This window comes from Opisthocomus hoazin, chromosome W (genome assembly GCF_030867145.1).
Source record: "Opisthocomus hoazin isolate bOpiHoa1 chromosome W, bOpiHoa1.hap1, whole genome shotgun sequence".
Classification (NCBI taxonomy): domain Eukaryota; kingdom Metazoa; phylum Chordata; class Aves; order Opisthocomiformes; family Opisthocomidae; genus Opisthocomus; species Opisthocomus hoazin.
Genome location: NC_134453.1, coordinates 44,541,648 through 44,569,100, shown reverse-complemented (window position 1 = coordinate 44,569,100; position 27,453 = coordinate 44,541,648). Strand labels below are relative to the sequence as shown.

Sequence of the window (27,453 nt, the reverse complement as noted above, 5' to 3'; positions counted from 1 at the left end):
CCATTGGCTTTCTTGGCAGCCAGGGCACACTGCTGGCTCATGGTTAATCTGTCGTCCACCAGGACACCCAGGTCCCTGTCCGCAGAGCTGCTCTCCAGCAGGTCCACCCCAAGCCTGTACTGGTGCATGAGGTTGTTCCTCCCCAGGTGCAGGACCCTGCACTTGCCCTTGTTGAACCTCATCAGGTTCCTCTCTGCCCAGCTTTCCAGCCTATCCAGGTCACGCTGAATGGCAGCACAGCCTTCTGGTGTATCTACCACACCTCCCAGTTTGGTGTCATCAGCAAACTTGCTGGGGGTACATTCTAACTCTTCATCCAGGTCGTTGATGAAGAAGTTAAACAAGACTGGGCCCACTACTGACCCCTGAGGGACACCACTTGTCACCAGCCTCCAACTAGAGTCAGCGCCGCTGATGACAACCCTCTGAGTTCTGCCATTCAGCCAGTTCTCTATCCACTTCACCGACCACTCATCCAGCCCACACTTCCTCAGCTTCCCTAGGAGGATATCATGGGAGACTGTGTCGAAAGCCTTGCTGAAGTCAAGGTAGACAACATCCACAGCTCTCCTTTCGTCTACCCAGCCAGTCATGCCATCGTAGAAAGCTATCAGATTGGTCAGGCATGATTTCCCCTTGGTGAATCCATGCTGACTACTCCTGATAACCTTCTTTTCTTCCACTTGCTTCATGATGGCCTCCAGGATAAGCTGCTCCATCACCTTTCCCGGGATGGAGGTGAGGCTGACCGGCCTGTAGTTCCCTGGGTCCTCCTTCTTGCCCTTTTTGAAGATTGGAGTGACATTGGCCTTTCTCCAGTCCTCGGGCACCTCTCCTGTCCTCCAGGACCTCTCAAAGATGATGGAGAGTGGCTCAGCAATGACATCCGCCAGCTCCCTCAGCACTCGTGGGTGCATTCCATCGGGGCCCATGGATTTGTGGACGTCCAGATCGCTTAAGCGATCCCTCACACAGTCCTCCTCGACCAAGGGAAAGTCATCCTCTCTGTAGGCTTCCTCTCTTACCTCCGGGGCCTGGGATTCCTGAGGGCCAGTCTTAGCACTGAAGACTGAAGCAAAGAAGGCATTCATTAGCTCTGCCTTCTCCGCATCCTCCGTCACCAGGACACCCGCCTCATTCAGCAGCGGCCCCACGTTGTCCCTAGCCTTCCTTTTGCTGCTGATGTAGTTGAAGAAGCCCTTCTTGTTGTTTTTGACATCCCTTGCCAGCTTCAATTCCAGGTGAGCCTTGGCCTTCCTCGTCGCATCCCTGCATGCTCTCACTACGTTTCTGTACTCTTCCCAAGTGGCCTGTCCCTCTTTCCACATTCTATGCACCTTTCTCTTCTGCCTGATCTCCGCTAGAACCTCTTTGTTTAACCATGCAGGTCTCCTGCCTCCTTTGCTAAATTTCTTTCTCAGGGGGATGCATTGCTCCTGTGCATGGAAGAAGTGTTGTTTAAAAAGCGACCAGCACTCATGGACCCCCCTGCCTTCGAGAGCCCTGGCCCACGGGATTCCTCCCAGTAGCTCCTTGAAGAGGGCAAAGTCAGCCCTCCTGAGGTCCAGGGTTTTGATCCTGCTTATCGCCCTGCTTCCTCCACACAGGATCCTGAACTCGACCATTTCATGGTCACTGCAGCCGAGCCTACCTCCAACCTTCACGTCCTCCACCAGTCCCTCCTTGTTTGTTAACACGAGGTCCAGCAGCGCGCCTTTCCTTGTTGGTTCCTCCACCACTTGCATCAGAAAGTTATCATCGATGCTCTGTAGGAACCTCCTGGATTGCGCCTGCCTAGCTGTATGGTCTTCCCAGCTGATGTCAGGGTGGTTGAAGTCCCCCATGAGAACCAGGGCCTGTGACTGTGAGGCTGCTTGCAGCTGCCTGTAGAAGGCCTCATCAACCTCCTCCTCCTGGTCAGGTGGCCTGTAGTATACACCCACCGTAATGTCACCCGTGTGAGCCTGTCCCTTAATTCTAACCCACAAGCTTTCAACTCCTTCTTCACTTGCCCCCAGGCCAAGCTCAATGCATTCCAGTTGCTCCCTCACATATAGAGCAACTCCCCCACCTCTCCTTGTTGGTCTGTCTTTCCTAAAGAGTCTGTAGCCATCTATGACAGCATGCCAGTCATGCGAGTTGTCCCACCACGTTTCTGTGATGGCGACCAAGTCGTAGCCGTCCTGCTGTATAATGGCTTCCAGCTCCTCTTGTTTATTGCCCATACTACGTGCATTGGTGTAAACACACTTGAGCTGGGCTGTCAATCTCACCCCTGGCCTTGGCACTCCAAGCCTAGGCTCATCCCTAGTGAGCTGGGCAATATCCCCTTCCCCCTTCGAACCTAGTTTAAAGCCCTCTCAATGAGCCCCGCCAGCTCGTGGCCAAGAATTCTTTTCCCCCTTTGAGATAGCTGAGCTCCACTTGTTGCCAGCAGGCCTGGTGCTGTGTATACCTCCCCATGATCAAAAAAGCCAAAATTTGACCGATGGCACCAGTCCCTGAGCCACCTGTTAATCAGGTGAGTTTTCCTGCCCCTTTCAGTGCTGTTCCCTGCCACTGATGGGATGGAGGAAAACACCACCTGCGCCCCTGATCCCTCAACCAGTCGCCCCAGTGCCCTGAAGTCCCTTTTGATGGCCTTGGGACTTCTTTCTCCTACCTCATCCCCGCCAACCTGCATTACCAAGAGGGGGTAGTAATCAGAAGGCCGCACCAGACCAGGGAGTTTCTTCGCAACATCCCTAACCCGGGCCCCAGGGAGGCAGCAGACTTCCCTGTGGGATGGGTCCGGTCGGCAGATCGGGCCCTCTGTTCCCCTCAGAAGGGAATCACCTATGACAATGACCCTCCTTTTTTTCTTAGTTGAGGCAGTTGTAATACGTGGGGCTGACTGACTCGTTCTAGGCAACCCCCTGGATGGAGCCTCACCTTCACCCACATCCTCTGTGGCCAGTCCCTCACATTCCAGAGCCCCATATCTGTTGCTTAAGGGCAACTGGGCAGGTGAGGGAGGCCGGGGGGAAATTCGCTTGCCCCCCCGAGCAGGGACCTGTTTCCATTCCCCCCCATCTCTTAGGCCCCCTCTTTCTGCTCGGTGGCAAGAGGGTTGGGGGTTCTCTGCTTTCTGTGGAGCCGCCTCCTGCTGCCTCTGCCTCAGGGAGGGCAGGGTGCGGCTCCACCAGTCGATCTCCCTCTCACACTCCCGGATGCTCCTCAGCCTCTCCACTTCCTCCTTCAGTTCTGCCACCAGGCTGAGCAGGTCATTCACCTGCTCGCACCGAACACAGCCGTTGTCTCTGCTGTCCTCCGGTACGAGCGCCAGGCTCAGGCACTCCCTGCAGCCAGAGACCTGGACACCCGCGTTCTTGCGTGGGGCCTCCGTCTGGGTCCCCACACTCCTTCGAGCAACAGCTTTACCACGGGTGGTAACCATGGCTAGAATATCTCCTGGAAGAGCGATGCCCACTACTTGAGTTGCCAGAAGGGGCGGCTGTACCCTGCCAGTCGCCTTCCCCGCTCGCCCTGGTACATGAATACTTAGGTAAAAAAGGGAAGAATTGAGTCTTATGGGAAAATCGTGAGTACATACTATGGACAGGCAACATTAGGCTTCTGTAATGTAAATTCAAACTGAACTAATTCCTGCAGTGTTGGTACATCAGAATGATACCAAATCACAGATAACTGTACATCGTATACCATACAGAAATTTCATAGCATAATTGTTTTTTCAGTATGTTTTGTGAAAACAACATATATTTCCTTAAAATATTACCTAAAAGCTTTTGATAGCTTATATTACGGATTACAAAAGGAAATCCTCAGTTCAATGAAGGGATTTTTGTTTTATTTGGCTTTGTTTAAATTACATACTATTTAGAGTTTTGAAGGAGAAAGGAAGGATTGTTTAACTGTTTTCCTCAAATCTCAGCATTCTATTTAAAGACTGGTAGATATGTGTAAGTAAGAGGGATAAGATGGGAGAGAGAAAAGAAGCACACAGGTGTGGAGAAACAAGCACTTAAAAAATCCAGAGAATCACCCATTCTCATGTGGACACTGTGAAGAGGCCAAATAGAATAGAAGAAAAACAGACATGAAAGGAGAAAAACACAATTTCCACCACAGACTTCTTGTTCCCATGGCATTTTCCTTGAAAATAATATTTCCAATGAGACAGTATCTGAGTTCTGTAGATCCCAAGCGTAAGTCAGGAATGAAGTTCATCAGACTGTTAGTGTTATTTGCCATGTTTCTTTTGATACCTGTGAGTGTAACAAATGTAACATGTAGGGGATGTTATCACTTTTGGTTGGTCAGAATCATTGCACAACCAAAACAAGTCTTGGTTCTTTGTGAATAATTGGGACGGTTGCAAGATAAGAGACTCCTGAATAATCCCTTTAGGCTCGGCCTTGGGAGAACAAGTATGCAAACTACAGAGATAAGGAGGCTGCAAGATGATCTCAAGACTCCCAAGGATTGAAGGACATTAACACATACTAATGAGTTCTCTGAAAAACCATTACTATGATAAGCATTTCTTGGAAATGTAATGAATATGTATGTTAACATAGCATAAATACCTAGTAACTGTGTCTCTTTGGTGCGCAGGTTTGGAGTTTGGAGGAGAGATCCCCCGTGTATTCATAATGAAGAATACCTACTTAATAGCCTTCCGACTATTGAGTCTTCACCTCCAGCTTTTCATGGTGTCACCAAAAATCTGGGAATAAACTTCGTAACACCAATGTAGTGTTAAAAGGCAGGCATTCTTTATTACAGCGCTGGATGCACGGGGGATAATTCCACCAAACGTGCATACCTCATACCTTTTCCATGCAGTTTATATAGATCAAAAATATACATATTTATTTTATTCATGCGTATTCTGTATTATTCTCTTTGGCGATTGGTGTAGCAGCATATTGACATAGCAGCATTGTTCATGTTTATGGTTAACTGATTCTATCACCCTGGTTACAATGGCATCGTTTCTTTACTTTCTACATGATTCTTTCCTATTCCCCTTTTTATGTTCTCCTCTTCATTTACTTTAGCTGTGATCTAGAGCTTGTGCATTTATCCTTAATTGCCAGGTTAGAAGTCTGATAGAAATGCTGCCTTCTTTTTGAGAGATGGGTTCTCTCAGCTTTGTTAAATTCTGTTATTCCCCTCAAAGATATTTCCAGTTCATCTGCAGTGAAATCTAACTCGCTCTGAGTGACCTATAATAGATTCTTTTTTCATTATGTAAGTTTCTCTGGGAAGCAGGTGATGATTAAGAGTAGGTGCATAAGGTAGCATGAGAGAAGCAAACACAGAGGTCACCACAGAAGCAGTAATGAGCACAACAGGTGAGGAACGTAAAGCACAGTGATCATAGGTGATGTATGTAGCCTTACTGAACTGATCATTTTCTACCCTCTTATGTATTGTCACTCAAGTTGGATCTTCAGCATTATTTAATTCAATGAATTTCATTTCGTACCAATGGCATTATCCACTTCTTAAAATAAAAGGATATGCTGAATTAGAGGCTAGAAGACAAAGAATGTATCAAGTTTGATATTAAAATTTCACAGTAAAAAGAGCCTCTGTGATACCTGTGAACGTAACAAATGTAACAGATGTAGTGGATGTAGATAAAAGTTATCATTTTATTGCACAAGCAAAGCAAGTCTTTGTTCGTTGTGAATAATTGGGAAGGTTGTAAAATAAGAGACTCCTGAATAATCCCTTTAGGCGGCTCAGCCTTGGGAGAGCACATGTGCAAACTACAGAGATAAGGAGGCTGCAAGATTATGAAGAGTACGAGCCTTCATCTGAAGACCCCTGACGACCACTGAGACACGCTAACAAACATGCCTGAAGGACATTAGCATATACTAATGAGTTCTCAGAAAAACCATTACTATGATAAGCATTTCTTGGAAATGTAAATGAATATGTATGTTAACATAGCATAAATACCCAGTAATTGTGTCTTTTCGGCACGCACATTTGGGCGGAGCCATCCCCTGTTCCTCCAGCGCTGCAATAAAGAATGCCTGCTTTCTAAAACTCCAAGCTTAAGTTTTAGAGAGTGAATTATTTTGCCGCTTTCTGGTAAAATCTGTCTAGTCAACTTGCAAGAACAGCAACTGAATGTGGACACCTCTGAAAACACTGTGCATGATGAAACTCCAACTGAAATTAATGAAAGTCTTTCCACTGAATAAATTGAAAGTAAAATTTAGGGTTCATATCCCAATTTTAAGAATGTGTAATACAAAAGATATCCTTATCCCCACTAGAAGGATGAGAAGATTAAAGAGCTTTTGTTTCTCTACAGTCTGTGCCGTGCAGTAGAAATGTTAAGCCTGAGTCATACACATTATTCAAGCAAAGACTTTATTATTAGCTGACTTTTCAAGTGATTGAGCAGAGTTGTGATTCGCCAGGTGGCCTGGCGGGGGGGAGCTGCACCACCACAAGCAGATGCTCTGCAATTCAAGGAAGGCTTCATGAATTGTTCACAATATAACAGAATTACTGGTAAAGAGCTCTTTTCAGCTGAAATCTGTGCCATTCATTCTGCTAAATTTTCAAGGGCGATCAAAAGAGACTTCAGGGCCTTGGGATGTTGGTTACAGTCTCAGTACTTCTGTTCTCAAGTTGGGAAAAAGAACCTTTACTGTTGTTTCATCTAGTATTGTTATTGTTTCCATTGAATCACTTTTCACATCCCTGAAGGATGCATCTATAGACAGAGTTGTTCTTGACAACATGTCACCAAAGGTCAGGTTGGAGTTCCAACATGCCACAGTATAAGCTGCAGTTAACAACTAGGAAGAATTTGGAAGTTATACTTACAGGGTGATACACAGTAAAATATGCAATCTGGAAGTAGGCTTAGGCTGCTGTTCCACAAGCAATTGAGCATAAAAGCTTGTTACCACCAGAAAGGTCTTGATCCCTTCTTCTCTATCTCTCCCCTCCCTTATCTTGCCTTCACTTCTTCCTCCCTTCAACTGCTTCTGGCCATATGATCAACCTCCTTCTCTGGCACTTGCTGTGGAATATGCTGGATTCTTTACTGACCTGACTTAATTCACTGCAACATCAGAAAACTATTCACCTTCTATTTTTCCTTTTGTTGTGATAATCTATCATTTGATGGGTTAAAGTGGCTCACAGAGGGATCCAGCTAAGCAGAAGTTATCAGTGGATGCCAAAGTAAGCAGCAGAGAAAGGACACAGGACATCATTCTTTTATAAATGATAAACTTGTTCTATTGGGTCATGCCATCTCTTGGAATCATAGTTAGATGACTTAGTGGGGGGGGGAAGCAGGGAAAAGGGCTTCCTACTGACTTCAAAGGATAATAAAAACATTAAGCAAATATCCTCTGTAGTATAAGTAATGCCTATTTGACATTCAGACAAGTAGCTAAGAAATATTTTTTTTTCAACAAAGGAATAATTTACCAGAATACAACAGTTTAGAGAACCTGCCCAAAAAGAGTTTCTTAAGATCCAGGAGTTTCTAGTTTAAAAAAAACACAACAGGTTACAAGCCCGATAGCTGGGATACTTACCTGTGATGTGGAAGAGAAATATAGCATGGTCTGCAACCTTAGTCTCTAGTGTCCCAGAAAAATGGGCTAAATAACCACTACTCTGTTAACTGTTCTTTTTCTTACTATTCTTTGTAAAACCTTGCAGGAAGTACTCAGGTTTGTCCTGATGTGAAAATTTATCAAATTGCAAAAATTTTGAGATGAAAAAACATTTCCTACTCAAATCCTCATAACACTAGTTTAAACACTGATGTTGTTTTCTCTGTTTTTAGAAGGTTTTACTTGTTTCTTTCTAAGAATTGTTTACTCCATTTTGTGCTAAAGCTAAGAGGGGAAAAACTTTCATTTCTCAATAATGTGTCTGGGATGCACTCTAATTTGAAAATTCTCATTTAAATGATGCTCACAAAAAGAATTTGTCCCATCCTGTACTTGGTGCCAGGGCTGTACTTGCCACTACAGAAAAGGAATACCATCAGACAATCTACAGGAGGTTTGAAAGGATACAAAAAAATCCCACCAGTGCTTAACTCTCTTGCATGTTCCACTATCATGGTCCACACCCTTTATCCCATTCTCTCCCTGACAAAAGCCCTGGCAGATCTGTCATGAAGTCCCCACTCAATTCCAACACTTCATTTAATTTTCATATAGTAAGCATGAATTAGGCAAGCATAAGGAAATTCAGAATATAATGCACATTGGGCTGTGAAATGTGGCAGTTATGTATTGCTTTAAAAATCATCAAGTAAAAAACTGCACATTTTCGTCTTGTTTTCCCTTAGCATTGCAGTAATACTAGGAAACATACATTGCAATGTTCTTTAATGTCAATGTTGAAGTTGCTTTCAGAATGTATGCTCTAGTTCCCTATTTTGTTCTGTTTTGTCCTCTGGCTCTTATTTTGTGTCACATGTGAGCTACTGGAGTTTAACTGAAACTCTTCATAATACTAAGTAAAAATTCTAAGCTCCACACATGCCTGCATGGGATTTATCTTAGTTTTGTTTGGTAGAAGTAACATATAGCAGCACTCTGATTGGTGTGGTCTGCTCTCTTTCTGAACAGTTCTTACTCAGTGCAAGATCAAGCTCAGAACATCAATGGTATAATCTGAGCATACGTTTTAATTAATGGGGATACATATTTTGTTTAAATATTTTAAAGGAAAAGAGCCTTGTGCCCCACCAAAGATCCTAGATACTAAAGTGGAGGAGAGTTCCGAAGTACCTATTTTGGAAGACACATCATCATCACCAACAGATATTCGACAGAATTTATGGCAGGTTTCTACAGATATTGAAAACAGTGAAAGGTATGTATAGAACTTCATTCCTAACTAAAACAAATTTCTGTCTAGGGTTTATTTAGTCTTTTCCAATTAGGCAGCTAGTATTGCTACTATAAAAGGTGTTAGTAAATTAAATAACCTGTTAACATTTCTGTTACATTTAACATATCTGAGAGAAACTCCTAAAAGAAGGGCAGAGAAAAGTGACATCCTTAATTTGACTAATTACCAGAGGGTAATTGTCAAAACCAAAGGGTAGGAAATTATAGCGCTAGCAGGCCAGGTTCTAAGAGGCAGCTTTTGTCTCATCTTAAGTGGCTATTAATTTGTACCTGAAATCTGCTGGCCTGCGGTTCTGCATTCATAAAATGAAAGCACAGAATCTAGTTCATGTCAGTTTTTTCTGCCGTCCCATAGTTATGAATGTGGAAGCCTTAGGAGGGGAGGGGAACATCATCCACAAGTATATCAAAGTGGACTTGTCTTACTCTCTTAACAGACAAAACTAAGATCCTTTATTAGGGAGTAATCCTGATGGCCAACATTTCTTTGCAAAAAATACTTGTTTTGATGGCTTTGTATATTAAGTTGCTGCTAAGATTTTAATGGTTACCATGCTTATTTATATAAAATAAAGTCCTGTTCTACGAAGAGAGTAACTCGGAGAGTAAAACTGAGCAATAAGAAAGTCATGCCGCTTCATTTCTAAGAATGATTTTATATATAGATGAATGAGGCAAGAACATGTTGTTTTTAAATCCCGAAAGCCTTAAGACATTACAAACCTGCACACAAAAATTGCTTGTATGCCATCTATCTGTAAAACAGGAATCTTTTTGCAACTTATGGCCTCTCTCAAAACATACCCATATGTAACTCGCTTTGCGGGATGATATTTTGTTATCATATTCTCCATCTTCTGTCTTTTAGCAAATTTCATGCCAAAGTCCTCTTAAGAGGGGGTGAGAGTGACAGCACTGTTTCTAAAATTTAACGTGCAGGGAGCTTACGTGACATGGATTAGCTACATGTATTATAATTTCCTTATAAACAATGAAACACATTCATGGCACAAGCTACAAAATGCTGATAAGGAGTATTAAGTTAACATTAGTACTGACTTGTGCTAATTATAAGGTATATTGTGTATTTTGCCACTAGGATCACATTGTGCCCACCAACTTATTTAATACTCAAGGGTCAGAATAGATCATAAATTTATGCTGGATGCTACTAATTAAAATCAGACGGGGTTAAAAGTGCTCCCTTATTAAATCTACTGCCCTTTATTTTGGTATGCATCTTCTGATACATGTTTTTGAACCAAATGCTTGCCCGATAGATTTTTGTTTTATTTAGTTTAGTTTATTGCGCCATTATTTCAGCATATAAAGCTATACTGTGAGCCAGTCCCCATTCAGTCTTCAGCTGCCATTCTATTGTATCTCTTTCAACTTTTTTTTCCACAGAGATATGACAGAAATGAAAAACCTTTTAAGTAAGCTCAGGGAGACTATGCCTTTACCACTGAAAAATCAAGGTAGGTTTTATATTTTCATCATGTAAAGATAATTAAGATAATTAAAGGTTTTACCTTCCATTAGATCTGAAAAATGTAGGGGTTTTTTGGTAGAAACTGTGAAAAGAAAAATCTAGGTGACGTCCCTTCACTATTGATTCAGTGGAACCAGAATTTAATATGCAAACTTCGTCCTCTTGAGTTTCACATGAGGTATTCTGGAAGTTTGTAGATATGATATCTATAGATAAAATAATAGACTTTTTGTGGTGACATGAAGGCATCAGGACAACTAATTCTCTGTGTCAGAAGGCTTTCTTTTTCAAAGGTGATGAAGGTGTAAATTGCACAGACTACGACAGGGATCCTGCTGAGTGATGCGGTTTACTTTACCCCTGCAAAGCTTGTAGATTCTGTGATATGACACTGACCCTATGCAGAAGAGATACTTGCCTTGAGACTGCTAACAGCCTGTTTTTCCCAGTAGCCAGCTATGAGGCACCCTATACAAATGTACAGGGGACAGGATCTCCACCATATACATAAATTTAGCAACGGGCCTTCATTTTGTGGCCCAGCAGTCTTAAATACTCCACATCTACAGGGACTCTATTTCTTCATGTGAACAACATTAAAAAGATCATAATTTTCCTTTTTTGTTTCTTCTTGATAATATGTATTTCTTAAATGCTGTGTAGTCTTCACATACTGGTAGCTGATGAAGTATGCCTAATATGTCCTAGATCTTGCCCCAAGTAACTAAGCAGTCTAACACTCATCATAGTATGGTAAAAGATGAATACAGAATGGATGAATTCATTATACAGGTAAGAGCTCATAGCAGGATGGCTTAATAGAAAACTATTTGAAAGGAGAAAGGGAATTGCTTATGACACACGATACAGATGTGCCATTACAGACACTGGAAAAGTGCCATAAAATCTGTGCCTGGCCTAGAAGAAAGGAGCATGGTAGAAATAAGGAAAGAGAAGACAAATTTGTGGGGTATAAATCATATACAAAATTGAATTCAGAACAGAGACAAAGACATACCGAATTATTCTCTACTGTCTGATGTCTATACCGCCCTTCAATACTGGCCAGAAAATCGCTGATCACCTGTGCAGCAGGATGGGAAACATGTTAGCTAGAGTTTAAAAGATCTGAGATATGCCTCAAGATCAGGGAATCATAAGAGGTGTTTTTGCTGCTCCTATAGACTACAACTGTGATCATAGTTTACAGATGACCTCTGAGAATTGATGCCTCAAGAATGGACAGTCATATTCATTACTCACGCAGCACTTAATTTTTTTAAATATCCCAAAACCTTTAATAAATTAAACCTAGATAACAATATAAGTAAATAGAACAAGCAAACAACATTGTAGGCTATAAATTGCATAGCATAGCATAGCATAGCATAGCATAGCATGGCATAGCATAGCATGGAATGGAATGGAATGGAATGGAATGGAATAGAATAGAATAGAATAGAATAGAATAGAATAGAATAGAATAGAATAGAATAGAATAGAATAGAATAGAAGGGACCTACAATAATCATGTAATCCAACCGCCTGACCACTTCAGGGCTGACCAAAAGTTAAAGCAGGTTATTAAGGGCATTATCCAAACGCCTCTTAAACACTGACAGGCGCAGGGCATCAACCACCTCTCTAGGAAGCCTGTTCCAGTGGCCTGGAGTGTAATTTTTACATTTATATGAATTACAAGCACAGTTTAAGAGAATGATTATGAGATACTGAATGCCATTGAATGAACTGATCTTTACAGGATCTGATCCTGCTTTCAGTTAAACGGGTGTTTTGCTGTTGATTTCAGTGACAGTCAGAAAGGAGTTAAGACTGTAAGCCCACAAAAACTTTACATAATGTTACTGACTGCTCACAGACCTCTGTTTTGGGGTTTTTTTGTATGAAATTCTCTTAAGTGACAGCAGGAAAGTTACTATGCTAAGAAATTCAGAACTCTTACCTATGTTCTTATATTTAATATATTTATATTACAGTAGTGTCTAGAGCCTACAATCAAAACTAGATCCCTGATGTAGCAAGAATAGGAACATAATGAGGCATAGTTCTTAGCCGGAAACCATGCCTGAAGATAGTTCAAATTCAAAGCAAATTATAAAGACTTTTTGAGATAGTTCACTGACAGTGCATGGGTTAACACAAGTATAGACAACAATGTATAAATTTTGTATGAATTTAAAAGGAGTTAATATACAAGGCAGAATGCTAACCAGAAACAGGGTGAGTATATTGTGCTAACATTCCCAGACAAGTGCTTTTAGTCTTGATGTGCCAAGATGTTCCAGTGTTGGAGTTTTAAATGGAAATTCTCACTGATGTGCACAAATGACCACTCAACAATATTATTTTTCATCTTTAAATTAAGCCAGAATTTAACCTTAGGATCAACATTTCCAAACTTTCATGTCTTCAAGATCTCAAACTACTTATCTTTAGGTTTTATTTGGGACCCTAATATTATTCATCCATGAAGGAATATTTTGGCTTAGGTCTCCCTAAGGAGATCCTGATAATTAGCATTTTAAGACTCTTATATAAAAAAAACAGTTCGTTATTTGCTCTATGCCTAGAACAATGGGATCTACTACTTGATCTTGTAGGTGCTGTTAGGACACATAAATGATATAAAGTCTTTTCTGTGTGCATATGTACAAGCTGTACTAAAATGTGGGGTTTTTTTCCATCATAGATGATAGCAGCCTCCTAAACTTGACTCCTTACCCATTAGTAAGAAGACGGAAGCGAAGATTCTTTGGGCTGTGTTGTCTTGTCTCAAGTTAGAAGATTAGGTACAGAAACACCAAGAAAATCATGACTTTGATTAAACCACTATCATTTGACCACTGGAAAGATAAACATTACTACTTTTGATTATAAAGTATATTTTCTACACTAGTCTATTGCTTTTTCTCTTCTGCTCCATCCTCCTTTTAAAAATAAAGGTTTTAATAGTCTAAAGTTATGGCAGTCAAGAACCAGCTGTGAAATAGATCTAGCATAACTAAGAATGCTTTTAAAACTTTTTATAGTATGTTTTGCATGCTTACTTTTAACCACTCAAAGACACATGAATTATGCGTAATAGATAATTTTAAAGTTTTTTTATTGTCTGCAGTACAGCTAAAAGTTTGTGCATAGTACAGTGCTCTTATTAGTATCATATTAAAATATTTGATCATATTCTAACAATCTTTAAGCATAGAAAACTATTTAACAGCAAAATTATTATAGTTTTAAAACACTTGAACAATATTGTAACTGAATTTGCACAAAATTCCCAGTTGCTTTTTGTGCTCTCACTCATATTTAGTCTTCCACTATATCTCAATTTAAAAGCTTCATAGAATAATATCTTAATTTATGATACACAAACCATATATGAAAATACTTAGAACTTGTAAATACAGAGAAATCATAATATCTGCATACTGTACAATGCACAGAAGTAACATATTTCCTTTTAAGCCGATAGTATCTCTACAAGCTTTTTGAAAAAAAATAAATTTATTAAAAGAAGGTGTATTAAAATAAACAATGTAAAACACAACACCAACCCATTTTGTTTTCAAAAGAATTTATAGCATGGTGTCTGCATATCACCAAGTATTAACTCTTATAGGGTATGCCAGAATTAGACTGTAAGATATGAAATGTTTTACATTGTTAATAAAGTTTTTTATTTAAATTAAATGTTGTCTTGTTTCTAGTTATATTGCCAGAATATATCTTTTTTTCTGATTTTGTTGTCAGAGTGCTACAAAAAGTTTTGGTGATTTTTCCATTTCAAGATGTATATTTGAAAAGACATACAAAAAGTTATGATGGATATATAAATGCTAAAATGACAGCTAGTAGCAGCAGTAGATATGAACAGGTCAGGTTCATTGTACTGATATTTCAGGATGATAGGCAAGGCACCACAACTAAACCTGTGCTAGACTGCAGCACTATGAAACCCATAACAATCTGTAACTGCCGTATAGAGCAGGTCACCATACCCTTGTAGTCAATAATACATGAGGAAGGCGACTATGAGTCCTTCTGCGACTCCACCATGACTCGACGTGTCAGCAAGAACCAAATTCCTTCTTACTGCATAAGAGTTTAGTGGTGGGTAAGGAGGTATTGTTTTCTTGTCACAGGAAACACCCACACAGTTATATTCTCCGTGTTTTTCTTGTAGGATATTAGTACACTCCCAAAAACTGTTTGTTAGGGATAGCTATTCACTGAACTATATATGGCACCTACAAAGTTTGATCTGACTGATTTTTCTACCTTTTTATTTTTTCTCCTGGAATGCTCTTTGTTGAAAAAGGAAGGAAATGCCCACATTGCCAGAAATATTAGTGTACTGTCTATAGCAAGGCCCAAAAATTGAGATCTAGTTTAATCCCAAGAGGGGAAAGCAGAATTTTTTCTTTCTGAACAGTGATCCAGTCAGAGCTACACCATTACAGTTTTAGGAAGTCATATAACAGAGCTTCCAACATTTCTCTGGAAGGATATATTTCTTTTCACTCAGATACAGCAGAGTGTTTTGGTTTTTTCCAGGTTGTACTGCTCTGTTTGCCTTTCAGTCTCCCACAGAGAAAAAATATTTTTGAATAATCAGGCTGCAATGACTAATAACAAAGCCATCTAAAATGCCCTCATGGAAATTGTGTTTCCATAAGTAAAATTAATTACGAGGAATGCATGACTAAACACTAAAAGAGAATATAGCTGCAAGCACAGTAATATTCTTTAAATAGCACAGAAAAATGTAACTGCAATGTGTTATAAGATTTCAAGTCACAAAGTATTCTTCAAAGTACACAGCATTTAACACAGAGAGACCACTGTACACTCACAAAACAGTGTGTACTTGTGATCATGAATGCATTTCTAAGAAGAATGGAATCAAAGGCCACAGAAGGACACTTTTTCAAAATTCATTCTTTGACATTTTCCCCACAACCCTCATGAACAATGTCCTTGCTAATCAGATCATAGTTTCCTGTAATAAGTTGTTAAAGGATGTCCAAAAGATGGCAGCACTGGAATGTTTTAATTAAAAGTCTACAAATCGATAGACTTGCTCTGATTCCAGTCCCAGAAATACAACAGGTTTTGCAACTGTTAAAACTCTGGAAAAACAACTCCTGATGTCTAATGACTATTAAAACATATTGTCTGAGGAGATGATCTATAATTACAATTGACCAATTCATTTTGCTTCATCGTAAGTTAAAAAGCCAGGCTGACACTATTTTATTAATCCTGTGGACATTAATGCCAAAGAAGTGTATGAACACAAGACTATATATGCAGCAATGCTATGAGAGAGAAAGGGAGAAAGAAAATAGCTTTATACATCTTTCATACAAGCATATTGTTTGAATTATTTAAAATCTTGTTATATTGGTACATACAGATATTGTTGCATCAGGTCAGTGTGATATCTTTTTTTAACAACTACTTTCAAAGGAAGATGGGCAGATTAAGCAGTAAGCGTGTCTAGTGCAGTACCTGACCACATATCATCACATGGAAGTTAACATGCCAAGTTACATGACAGCTCATATCTCTGTATTTCTATCGCATCTATTGCAATGGAATATACATTAATGAGATAAAGGTATACATGTTAATCAATTATGCAAAGATCTTGACATCAATCATATCTCAGCACAATAAGTTGCACAACTTCAGCACATCTTGTGATGGAAACAGATTTATGTATGTTGTCTTTAATGGTTCTAAGTCCTTTTCGTTTGCACTGTTTTAAACTGTATGTAATATGCACATCCTTATACCTATTGTTATTCTGGAAACTAGTTGTGTCTCTTCTTCCTGAACTAAAGACTACTAAAATTTCAGTCCTTACTCATTTTGAAGCCTTTTCCATAGTTCTAAGCAATTTTGAAACTTTTCTCAAGCCCCTTGTACTCATAACTTTCACTAATCCTCAATTCCCAAGTTTTATGGCCATTTAAGGAATACTGGTGATCAAAGGAGAATGGAATGTCCTCCAGTTATCTTTTAATAGATAGTGGCCATGAACCAAGGCCTGGTAAGTAACTGAACGGAAGAGGTGTTAAGGGATAAATTGGCTTAGTTATGAATGCAGAGGATTATCTTTCACTAAAATTCAAATGGAAACAAACAAACAAAAAATTTCAAGCCCCAAAACATCATGTAGGTCCAAGAAGAATAAACATTAATCATCTCCATCATCTTTGAAAGGTCCTGGAGGACAGGAGAGGTGCCCGAGGACTGGAGAAAGGCCAATGTCACGCCAATCTTCAAAAAGGGCAAGAAGGAGGACCCAGGGATCTACAGGCCAGTTAGCCTCATCTCCATCCCGGGAAAGATGATGGAGCAGCTCATTCTGGAGGTCATCATCAAGCAAGTGGAGGAAAAGAAGGTTATCAGGAGTAGTCAGCATGAATTCACCAAGGGGAAATCATGCCTGACCAATCTGATAGCCTTCTACGATGGTGTGACTGGCTGGGTAGATGAGAGGAGAGCAGTGGATGTTGTCTACCTCGACTTCAGCAAGGCTTTTGACACTGTCTCCCATAACATCCTCCTAGGGAATCTCTCAGGAAGTGTGGTCTGGATGAGTGGTCAGTGAGGTGGATTGAGAACTGGCTGAATGGCAGAGCTCAGAGGGTTGTCATCAGTGGCGCTGAGTCTAGTTGGAGGCCTGTAACTAGTGGTGTCCCCCAGGGGTCAGTACTGGGCCCAGCCTTGTTCAAATTCTTCATCAATGACCTGGATGAAGAGTTAGAGTGTACCCTCAGCAAGTTTGCTGATGACACCAAACTGGGAGGAGTGGTAGATACACCAGAAGGCTGTGCTGCCATTCAGCATGACCTGGACAGGCTGGAAAGTTGGGCAGAGAGGAACCTGATGAAGTTCAACAAAGGCAAGTGCAGGGTCCTGCACCTGGGGAGGAACAACCCCATGCATCAGTACAGGCTTGGGGTGGACCTGCTGGAGAGCAGCTCTCCGGAGAGGGACCTGGGAGTCCTGGTGGATGACAAGTTGACCATGAGCCAGCAGTGTGACCTGGTTGCCAAGAAGGCTAATGGGATCCTGGGGTGCATTAAGAGGAGTGTGGCCAGCAGGTCGAGGGAGGTTCTCCTCCCCCTCTACTCTGCCCTAGTGAGGCCCCATCTGGAGTACTGTGTCCAGTTCTGGGCTCCCCAGTTCAAGAAAGATGAGGAGCTACTGGAGAGAGTCCAGCGGAGGGCTACGAGGATGGCGAGGGGACTGGAGCATCTCTCCTATGAGGAGAGGCTGAGGGAGCTGGGCTTGTTCAGCCTGAAGAAGAGAAGGCTGAGAGGGGACCTTATAAATGCTTACAAATATATGAAGGGTGGGTGTCAGGAGGATGGTGCCAGACTTTTCAGTGGTGCCCAGTGACAGGACAAGGGGCAACGGGCACAAACTGAAGCATGGGAAGTTCCAGCTGAACATGAGGAAGAACTTCTTCCCTCTGAGGGTGATGGAGCCCTGGCACAGGCTGCCCAGAGGGGCTGTGGAGTCTCCTTCTCTGGAGATATTCAAGACTCATCTGGACAAGGTCCTGTGCAGCCTGTTGTAGGTGACCCTGCTTTGTCAGGGTGGTTGGACTAGATGACCCTCAGAGGTCCCTTCCAACCCCTACCATTCTGTGATTCTGTGATTAATGATATTACTACACTTTGGCTTAATGGAATAAGGCAATGTTGGATCAAAGTTTAGAAGTTCCTGCAACAAAATGATGTACAAATCACTTTGAGACTATATAGAACCATTCTGTTGCTTATTTTCCAAGTATTATATAAAAAAAGACAACTTTATACTGATAAATGCCTGAATGCGTGGAAACAAGCAATTTAGGGAAAATACTGGGGAAAATAGTACTTGCTTTCTAAATCCTTAATGGGGTTTGAACATTTTAGTTTAAGATGCAATAGGATACAGACACCACAACTCTTTTGCAGGGCAAGAAACAAGAAGCGCAATTTCTGTAGCCACCAAACATGCCTATTTTGACCAACGCTTTTTTATTAAAACTTTGTGCAAATCCTGCTTTTTGGAGCAAAAACAAATTCTTTATAACCACCATTCATTTGTAGTACCTTTCTTCTTTTCACAGATATTTCACATTACACAAAATGCCTGTCTAAAAAGTCAGTTATCTATGTACAGTGTAAAGTTTTCAGAGCAGAAGCAAAATACAAACATATAGAAATAGACAACAAATACATATTGCAGACTGCATGTTAACTTACACAATATGTAAAAGGTAGCATGCAAAATGTGCGTGTTAACGTATGCAATATGTAAAAGTTTGTCCCTGTGACTAGTAAGTCCTATTACCTATTCATCCCACAGCAGGCTTACTTGGGATGAGATACAATATAAAGATATTAATTTTTCAGTATGAAGTAAATATATAACTATAAATTCAAGGAATTTCAAGAGTTTCAAGAGTTGTCTAGACTGCTTGTGGTAATGCTAGGACTACTATAAAAGATGTTTATTACATAGCCCAAAATTTATCTTGTTTGAAGCAGATATAGAGACTCTCCAGACATGAAGGCAGAAAATCAGTGGAATGAATATAGTAATTAAAAAATTAAGATATGAGAACAATATTAGAAAACACAGCAAGCTTAATGGAACTTTTTTTTTTTTTTAACATCCACATCATGTTTACTTAACCCCTGGGTCTAATCTATTAATTTGCAAGCAAGGAAAATTCAACCTGCAATGGGGCCCTAGCTTCTTCACACATGAACAAACATCGTGAACATAAAAGGATCAAGGCTTTGAATTTAGTGGATATGTAGTAGAAAAATGGGTAATAGCAGAAAGAAAGAGAAAAAGCTGTGAGGCTTTGATGAGATCCAAATAATTTTAATAACACTTAAAATAAATAATACTTTTACTTTCCCACTGTGCCAGAAACAAACAACAGTCAGCAAGAGAGCTGACTCTCTCAGCTCTCCTGGACTGCAGCGGGCTGCTCCCAGTATCTCCCTTTGAGTGGGATGCATCTCAGAGCCCTCGAATTCTTAAGTTCAAAGTTACCATCGCTGACAGAACCTGGGCTGAACTACAGGGATTCCTCATTCCTTGAGGCTCAGCCTTCACCCACTGAGAAATCATTTGAAGTGAGTATTTCACTGAACTTGAGGGGAATTTTTAACAGGTACCTTTATACATGCATATTGTCTGTGTGCACGTGTGTCAATCGATTCGATTCATAGCATTCTATTATTGTGGTTGTAGTAAATCCTATTTACTTACTTTACTAATGAATGTTTAATTACTGCTAAATTCCTGTGATTCTCTCTCTTTAACTGTAAATAAACCTTAAATTGCTGCTAGACATATCCTTTAGACATAAACTGTTGTGGTCTGAGGCTAAGTCTGGATCCAGCTGCACCTAGACTCCTGTCTGAGAAGGACTTCAGAAAGCAAAGGGGTCCATTCCAAACCTTGTGACTCAATAGGAGTGTCTCCCTTACCCCTTATAACTTTTTGTTAAATCTCTGTTTAAATCACTTTAGCTTAATCCTACCTCGATTTTGTATTCCATTCATTTGATAAGTAATAGAGTGAGCCTTGCCAACGAACTTTGTTAAATCACATTTTATAAATTCCTATTAAAAATCACTTCTTACAAATAATTTTGACAGTAATTCTTTAAGTGACCTAACCACTCATTTTGCGACAGACATATACTCCAGAAACACTTTGCAGAATTGTTCATTTTTAAACGCATAAAATGTATAAATGCTTTTGGTGGTAGATGCCCCATCCCTGGAAACATTCAAGGTCAGGTTGTATGGGGCTCTGAGCAACCTGATCTAGTTGAAGATGTCCCTGCTTACTGCAGGGGGGTTGGACTAGATGACCTTTAAAGGTCCCTTCCAACCAAAACTATTCCATGATCCTATGAAACAGTGCACAAAGTCTGTATTAAATGCATAATGGCTTAATAAAGCCCTAAATAAATTTTAAAGTATTCATATGTTTTACATTGTAGCTAAAACCACAATCCGTAAGACTTTTATACTCAGCTAAATGTCCCAGCATGATACCAATTATTGCTCTTAGCAATTTGTGAAAAATGACATGATAATATAGAAGTGCCTATATGTGGCTCCTGAAATATAGAGTGGTGGAATCCCAGATACAGATTGGAAAATGTTGAAGAGAAGAGGTAGCTGGGAAATGTTGGCCTAACTCTTCTGTTAACAGCCACTCAGATGGCCGAGAGAACAGTAGCATTCTTCAATTCTTAATGTACCGGTGTAACGGTAACTAGCTGTCAGTTGCCAAGGGGACCTGCTCTGGACCCAGTCCTATCCACAGCGGAGCAGCAGATCTCAGTGCACACGAGGTTTTCCTGAGGAAGGGAAACACCAGAGCAACAGAGATACTTGCCAGGAGCTGGCAGCTCTCGTGAGAGACACTGACAAGGCCTGGGTGTTGCCAGAGCTACAGAGAACACCCCCACACTTACAGAAAGCAGCAAGGAGGGGCATTCCACTGCCTGAGTGGGAGACTTGAAGAACACATAACAGTAACACAGCAACCGGGCACAGTTCTGTGACCATCTGCACTGGTCAAGGGCACTCATCCTACCTGACCCTCAAGGCAGAAACATGGGTATTCATCTGAGAGCAAAGGCTGCAGCTCTGACTCGGGGGCCTGCACCATCTACCCCAGCTGTGGCTGATGCCTCTACCCAGAAGGAGCTGCTGAAGGGACAGGCCACAGTGCAGACCTCATACTTCAGAAAGTGCCCAGACCTTTCTCCTGGGTCAGGGACAGGCAGCAGACCTGTCTGCAGAAGGTGTGCCCAGGTGGAGGACCTCCTGCAGCAGATGGCTGAACTACAGGAGGCGGTGAGAAGGCTGAGAAACATCAGGGAGGCTGAGAAGGAGATGAGAGAATCACGGAATCACAGAATCACAGAATCACAGAATGGTAGGGGTTGGAAGGGACCTCTGGGGATCATCTAGTCCAACCCTCCTGCCGAAGCAGGGTCACCTACAGCAGGCTGCACAGGACCTTGTCCAGATGAGTCTTGAATATCTCCAGAGAAGGAGACTCCACAACCTCCCTGGGCAGCCTGTTCCAGTGCTCCGTCACCCTCAGAGGGAAGAAGTTCTTCCTCATGTTCAGCTGGAACTTCCCACGCTTCAGTTTGTGCCCATTGCCCCTTGTCCTGTCACTGGGCACCACTGAAAAGAGTCTGGCCCCGTCCTCCTGACACCCACCCTTAAGATATTTATAACCATAGACAGATGGTTCCAAGCACAGTCTGAATTGGACCTGCAGCTGATGGCTAAAAAGCGAAAAATTCCCCCACCAGCACACAAAGGGAGGGGGGCCAATAACGCAGAAGAATGGAAGCTTGCAATGGCAAGGACCAGCAGGAGGAAGAGACTTCCCTCGAAGCCTGAGGTGCCCTTGCAGAACCATTTCATCGCTCTGCAGACTGAAGAGGAAAGGCCTGTCACATCAGGAGAAATGCTGGAGCCAAGAAAGACAGCCCGATCTGCTCCCCATATAACAACCAGCACAACTAAGAAAAGCTGACAGGTGGTAGTAGTAGGCAACTCTCTTCTGAGAGGTACAGACACACCCATTTTCCGACCTGAAGCACTATCAAAAAAAGTATCTCATGAGGAATGTGATCATGCACTGAGGGATATGAGAAAGGTGAGGAGTATAGTGAGGACCCTAAATTTTAGGAAAGCCAACTTCCAGCTCTTCGAGGAATGACAGAGGGGATTGTAAGAAATGTGAAACTATAACAAAAAGCCTTAATATTTTCTAGTTTTTAGTAGTCTTTAGTACTGCAACTTGTATTTCTGCATGCATAGGGATCTAACGATGTAACTGTTACACTAATCCCTGCTTTCTCATTAAGGAATGTAGTAGAAGGACATAGGCACAAGCTATCACTTAGTCGTTAGACAAAATAAGTAAGTGAAACAAAAGTGGTCTTGGTTCTCAGCAAATAATTGGGATAATTGTGGGATAAAAGAGACTCCTAAATAATTCTACTCCAGACAGCTCGGCCTTGGGAGGGCAAATGCGCTAAGCTATAGAGATAAGGAGGCACCAAGAGAGCAACAAGACCTGAGCAAAACACCCTGAAGGACATGATATACGTGATCCTGGAACTGAGTTTGTGCAGAAACAAATGTCAATCAGTGAACAGCGTGATGAAGAGGATGGGCCTTCATCTTGGGACCCCCGAAGGCCACCCAAAGATGCTAACAGACATGCGTGAAAGATATTTACATATGCTAATTAGTTCCTAGAAATATAATGAATATTTACATGTGTGATTGTATTTAACCTGAAGCAACAGGGTGTCTGGTGCACACGTTTGGAGGAGAAATCCCCCGTGTGCCCGGCGCCGCAATAAAGAATACCTCCTTAACAGTATACATTGTACTGTTAGGTTTTTCCTACCGGATCTTCGAATCAACCCCCTTGGAAATGGTCCTCAGGGACAGGGGAGCAGAACAGAGCTGGCAGATCCTTAAGGACGCTGTCCAGAGAGTGCAAGAGCTCTCAGTCCCCAGGTGTAAGAAATCAGGCAAGGAAGGCAGGAGACCAGCATGGCTGAGTCGAGACCTGCTGGTCAAAATAAAGGGCAAGAGGGAACTGCACAGGCAGTGGAAGCAGGCACAGGAATTTTGGGAAGAGTATAGGGATGCTGCCCGGTTGTGTAGGGATGGGGTCAGGAGGGCCAAGGCGCAGCTGGAGCTGAATTTGGCAAAGGACACAAAGAATAACAAGAAGGGCTTCTACAGGTATGTCAGCCAGAAAAGGAAGGTTAAAGAAAGCATACCTCCCCCCGAATGAACAAGAATGGCAACCTCATATCAACAGACGAGGAGAAGGCTGAGGTACTGAACAAAAGGAAAAAATAAAGGTGGAAGGAGTGGTTTGTAAAAAAAAAAAAAACACACCAAAAAATTAAAAAAAAAAAAGTTGCTGGAGCGTGTCCAAAGAAGGGCAACGAGGCTGGTGAGGGGTCTAGAGAACAAGTCTTACGAGGAACGACTGAGGGAATTGGGGCTGTTTAGTCTGGAGAAGAGGAGGCTGAGGGGGGACTTTATTGCTCTCTACAACTACCTGAAAGGCGGTTGTAATGAGGCAGGTGTTGGTCTCTTCTCCCAAGTAACCAGTGATAGGACGGGAGGCAATGGCCTCAACTTGCATCAGGGGAGGTTTAGATTAGATATTAGGAAAAATTTCTTTACTGAAAGAGTTATCAGGCATTGGAACAGGCTGCCCAGGGAAGTGGTTGAGTCCCCATCTCTGGAGGTGTTTAAAAGACATGTAGATGTGGCATTTCAGGATATGGTTTAGTAGGAATGGTGGTGTTGGGTGGATGATTGGACTTGATGATTTTAGAGGTCTTTTCCAACCTATGATTCTATGAACTGTTTTTCCTCAGTCTTCACTGGCAACCTCTCTCCTCACCTCTCCCCAGTTGATGCACTGCAAGATGGGTACCAGATGGGAAAAGCCACTCCCACTGTAAGGGAAGATCAGGTTTGTTAACACCTGAGGAACCTGAACATACATAAGTCTATGGGACCTGATGACATGCATCCCAGAGTCTTGAGGGAATTGGCTGATGTCATTGCGAAGCCACTCTACATGATATTTCAAAGGTCATGGCAGTCAGGTGAAGTACCTGGTGACTGGAGGAAGGGAAACATTGTGCCCATTTTTGAAAAGGGTAGAAAGGAGGACCCTGGGAACTACTGACCTGTCAGCCTCACCTCTGTGCCTGGGAAGATCATGGAACAGGTCCTCCTAGAAGCTATGCTGAGGCACATGGAGGAGATTCGAGACAGCCAGCATGGCTTCAACAGGGGCAAGTCCTGCCTGAGCAACCTAGTAGCTTTCTATGATGGAGTGACTGCATCAGTAGACAAGGGAAGAGCTATGGATGTCATCTATCTGGAATTCTGTAAATCCTTCAACACAGTCCCCCACAACATCCTTCTCTCTAAATTGGAGAGATACGAATTGGATGGGTGGACTTCTCAGTGGCTAAGGAATTGGTTGGAAGGTCGCAGCCAGAGGGCAGTGGTCAATAATTCAATGTCCAAATGGACACCAGTGACAAGTGGTGTCCCTCAGGGGTCCATACTGGGACCAGTGCTGTTTAATATTTTCATCAATGACAGACAGTGAGATCGACTGAACCCTCAGCAAGTTTGCAGATGACACCAAGCTGAGTGGTGCAGTTGACACACCAGAAGGACGGGATGCCATCCAGAGGAACCTGGACAAGCTGGAGAGGTGGTCCTGTGTGAACCTCATGAGGTTCAACAAGGCCAAGTGCAAGGTCCTGCACTTAAATTGGGGCAACCCCCAGTATCAATACAGGCTGGGGGATGAAGGGATTGAGAGCAGCCCTGTCGAGAAGGATTTGGGGGTACTGGTGGATGAAAAGTTCAACATGGCAGGGGGTTTGGACCTAGATGACCTTTAAAGGTCCCTTCCAACCCAAAGCATTCTATGTTTCTATGATTCTCTGATAATATAGGAAATTTTGTCTAAACCTGCTCAACTTTAGGTAAGACTAGGTGTACTGGGTGTAGGTGGTGTTGGGGATCTTTTATGATACCCCTCAAGGCGAACTGATCAAACATTTGTGCTTAAATATAAAAGAAAAATTTAATGAACAATACATTTGGCAGAATCCTACTGCCATAAGTGGTTCTACATGGACTCTGCAAGGATGCGTCACAAGCAGATTCCTTATATACACTGGCACCAGCACCCACCCCCTGAGTGGTTGCATGGGACACCTCAGCCAGGCCCTGGCTCCATCCCCCAGGTCAGCTCTGCTGCCCAAAGGTGGCCCCCAAGCCCTCTGTTGTTCTGTCTCTGGCATTCCTGCGTCCAGCCAGTTTAACCCCTTCTGCAGTTGGGCCTTCTTGCCCTCCCTGCCAGATCATTCCTTGGTCACAAATTACCACTGCTGAATAGTTACAATTTGAAATTCCCCTTCAGTAGAAAGGTTCTGGTAATGGTGGGAGCTACAGAGTGGCCTCTGTGAGAGGAGGTGAGGGGCTGCCCTGTGCTGGACACAGCCAGTTCTAGCCATTTCCAGATGGCTCTGAAATGGACACATGGCAGAATACAGCTGAGCCCATCAGCCAACCATGTGGCATCTCTTTGAAAATTTATTTAAAAAAGAGCAAAAAATGACACAGGGAGAAAGGAAGAAGGAACAAAAAGAGTGAGAAACAAGAGAGGGAACATCAAGGTCAGAGAAAGGGGGAGGTTCTCCATGGCTGAGCAGATAGTCCCTGCAGCCCACAGAGAGAAACACACCAGAGTAGATGCATATTCCCAAAAGAACTGCCATCTGTGGAGAGCCCATGCTGGAGCAGAGGAAAAGTGTGAGGAGGAAGGAGAGGCAGATAGGAGCTGTTATGGACTGATTGTAACCCCCCATTCCCCTTCTTCCCTGCACCACTTTGGGGCAGATAGAGGAGTCTGAAGTGAAGTTGAGCACAGGAAAGAGGGAGAAAAGATGTTGTCTTAGTGCTGGTCTTTTTTCTTCCCACTACCTGAATTAGTAATTATTTTAATTGGCAATACATTAGGTTAACCTTCCCCAAGTCAAGCCTGTTTTGCCCATGAGAGTAGTTGGTAAGCAATGTCCCTGTCTTCATCCTGACCCACAAGCTTTCTCATCTTTCTCATTCCTGTTCTTCCTATTTTCTCCCCATGTCCTGCTGAGGGGGGATTGAGCAAGCAGTTGGGTGGGAGTTTGGCTGTTGGCCAGGGCTAACTCTCCACACTAGCTAATCTTAAAATCCCTGACAGGATACTTCTAAGCACTCAGAATTCCAAGTGAAATTGCATGTGTGTAATTATGCTCTTGAGTTACTATAAGATTTTCAAAAAATAAATGCAGGGCTTGAGCACCACACCTTTGCAGAAACTAACTCTAAGTCCCCTTTCCATCATTCTTTTCTTCAGCTGGCTGTCCCTCGCCTTTATTTAGGGAAATCCATAAGACCTCTGCACTAACCAAAGATGAGCTGAACAGTGCCTTTCTCTCTGCACATTATCAGGCTCCCTAATGAGAAGAGGTGGTGTCAAGTTAGATGAAAGAAATCTTTGGGTGAGCTTTCAAGTCAGCCTTGCCTAGCTCTAGCCTCAGCTGGACAAAAAATCTGACTCAGAGCCTCACTGCCTCAAATATGATAGATAGTACTAAATAAACCCAAACCACAGCACAGACATTCCAGAAAAGGTCTATGCTAACCAAGGAGGCAGTCAGATTAATTGTATATGCAACAATTTTTAAGTTTCCCAAAGAAATTCCTATTCAGTACCTTGCCTTGTCAGCATCTGCAAGTTGTTCTCAAATGAGTTTCTTTGATAAACGAGTAGTGAGAGCACAGACAGGTCTGTGCCAGCAAATGGGCTGAAGCCCAGTATACCTCCGTATTGCTTCTTATAACTTGACTGCAGACAGCGGAAACCCATGCTGCCTATGGATTTCCCCTTTAATTTTAATCAAGCTTTTAAGTTCTTTATAATGTCTCTTAATTACTTATTGCTCACTAATAAATTATTTATAAACTCTATCTTTCAGAAGTCTGCAAAATTTAAATGGTAAGAGTTCATACCTACACTCCTGTAGAGTTCCCTTGTTTAATAGTTGGAAACAGGATGTTTGAAAACTATCAAAAAAAGTATCTCATGAGGAATGATCTATGAAATTTGTTCTGATCTGTGTGGACAAATAGTGTCAGACTTCCCAGAAAGGCTTTAAAATGAATGAAATGCTTCGAGTATTTGCTGCTGTAGGATCTAGGTCATAACAAACTACTAACATATGGGATTTGGAAGGAGCTCTGCTGCAGGCAAGTGATGCCATCTGCTGTTGACCATCCACAGGACACTAAACCAGATGACTACTTTGATTTATGACACTTCTGTTTTCCCTTTTTTTTCTGTCTCTAATACCTA

The 27,453-nt window shown here is 42.0% G+C and overlaps 2 protein-coding genes across 4 annotated transcripts in view; one reads left to right on the top strand and one right to left on the bottom strand.

Moving 5' to 3' along the window:
- LOC142358781 (regulator of G-protein signaling 7-binding protein-like) overlaps positions 1 to 14,121 on the top strand; it is a 98,354-nt gene extending 84,233 nt beyond the window's left edge. For all 3 annotated transcript variants that reach the window (XM_075446744.1, XM_075446742.1, XM_075446743.1), the window contains 3 exons: positions 8,733 to 8,880; positions 10,326 to 10,396; positions 13,121 to 14,121. In XM_075446744.1, the coding sequence (XP_075302859.1) occupies positions 8,733 to 8,880; positions 10,326 to 10,396; positions 13,121 to 13,212 (311 nt within the window). In that variant the 3' untranslated portion in view covers positions 13,213 to 14,121. The remainder of the gene's footprint in view (positions 1 to 8,732; positions 8,881 to 10,325; positions 10,397 to 13,120) is intronic.
- LOC142365685 (regulator of G-protein signaling 7-binding protein-like) overlaps positions 1 to 27,453 on the bottom strand; it is a 53,489-nt gene that overhangs the window by 1,651 nt on the left and 24,385 nt on the right. The window lies entirely within an intron of this gene.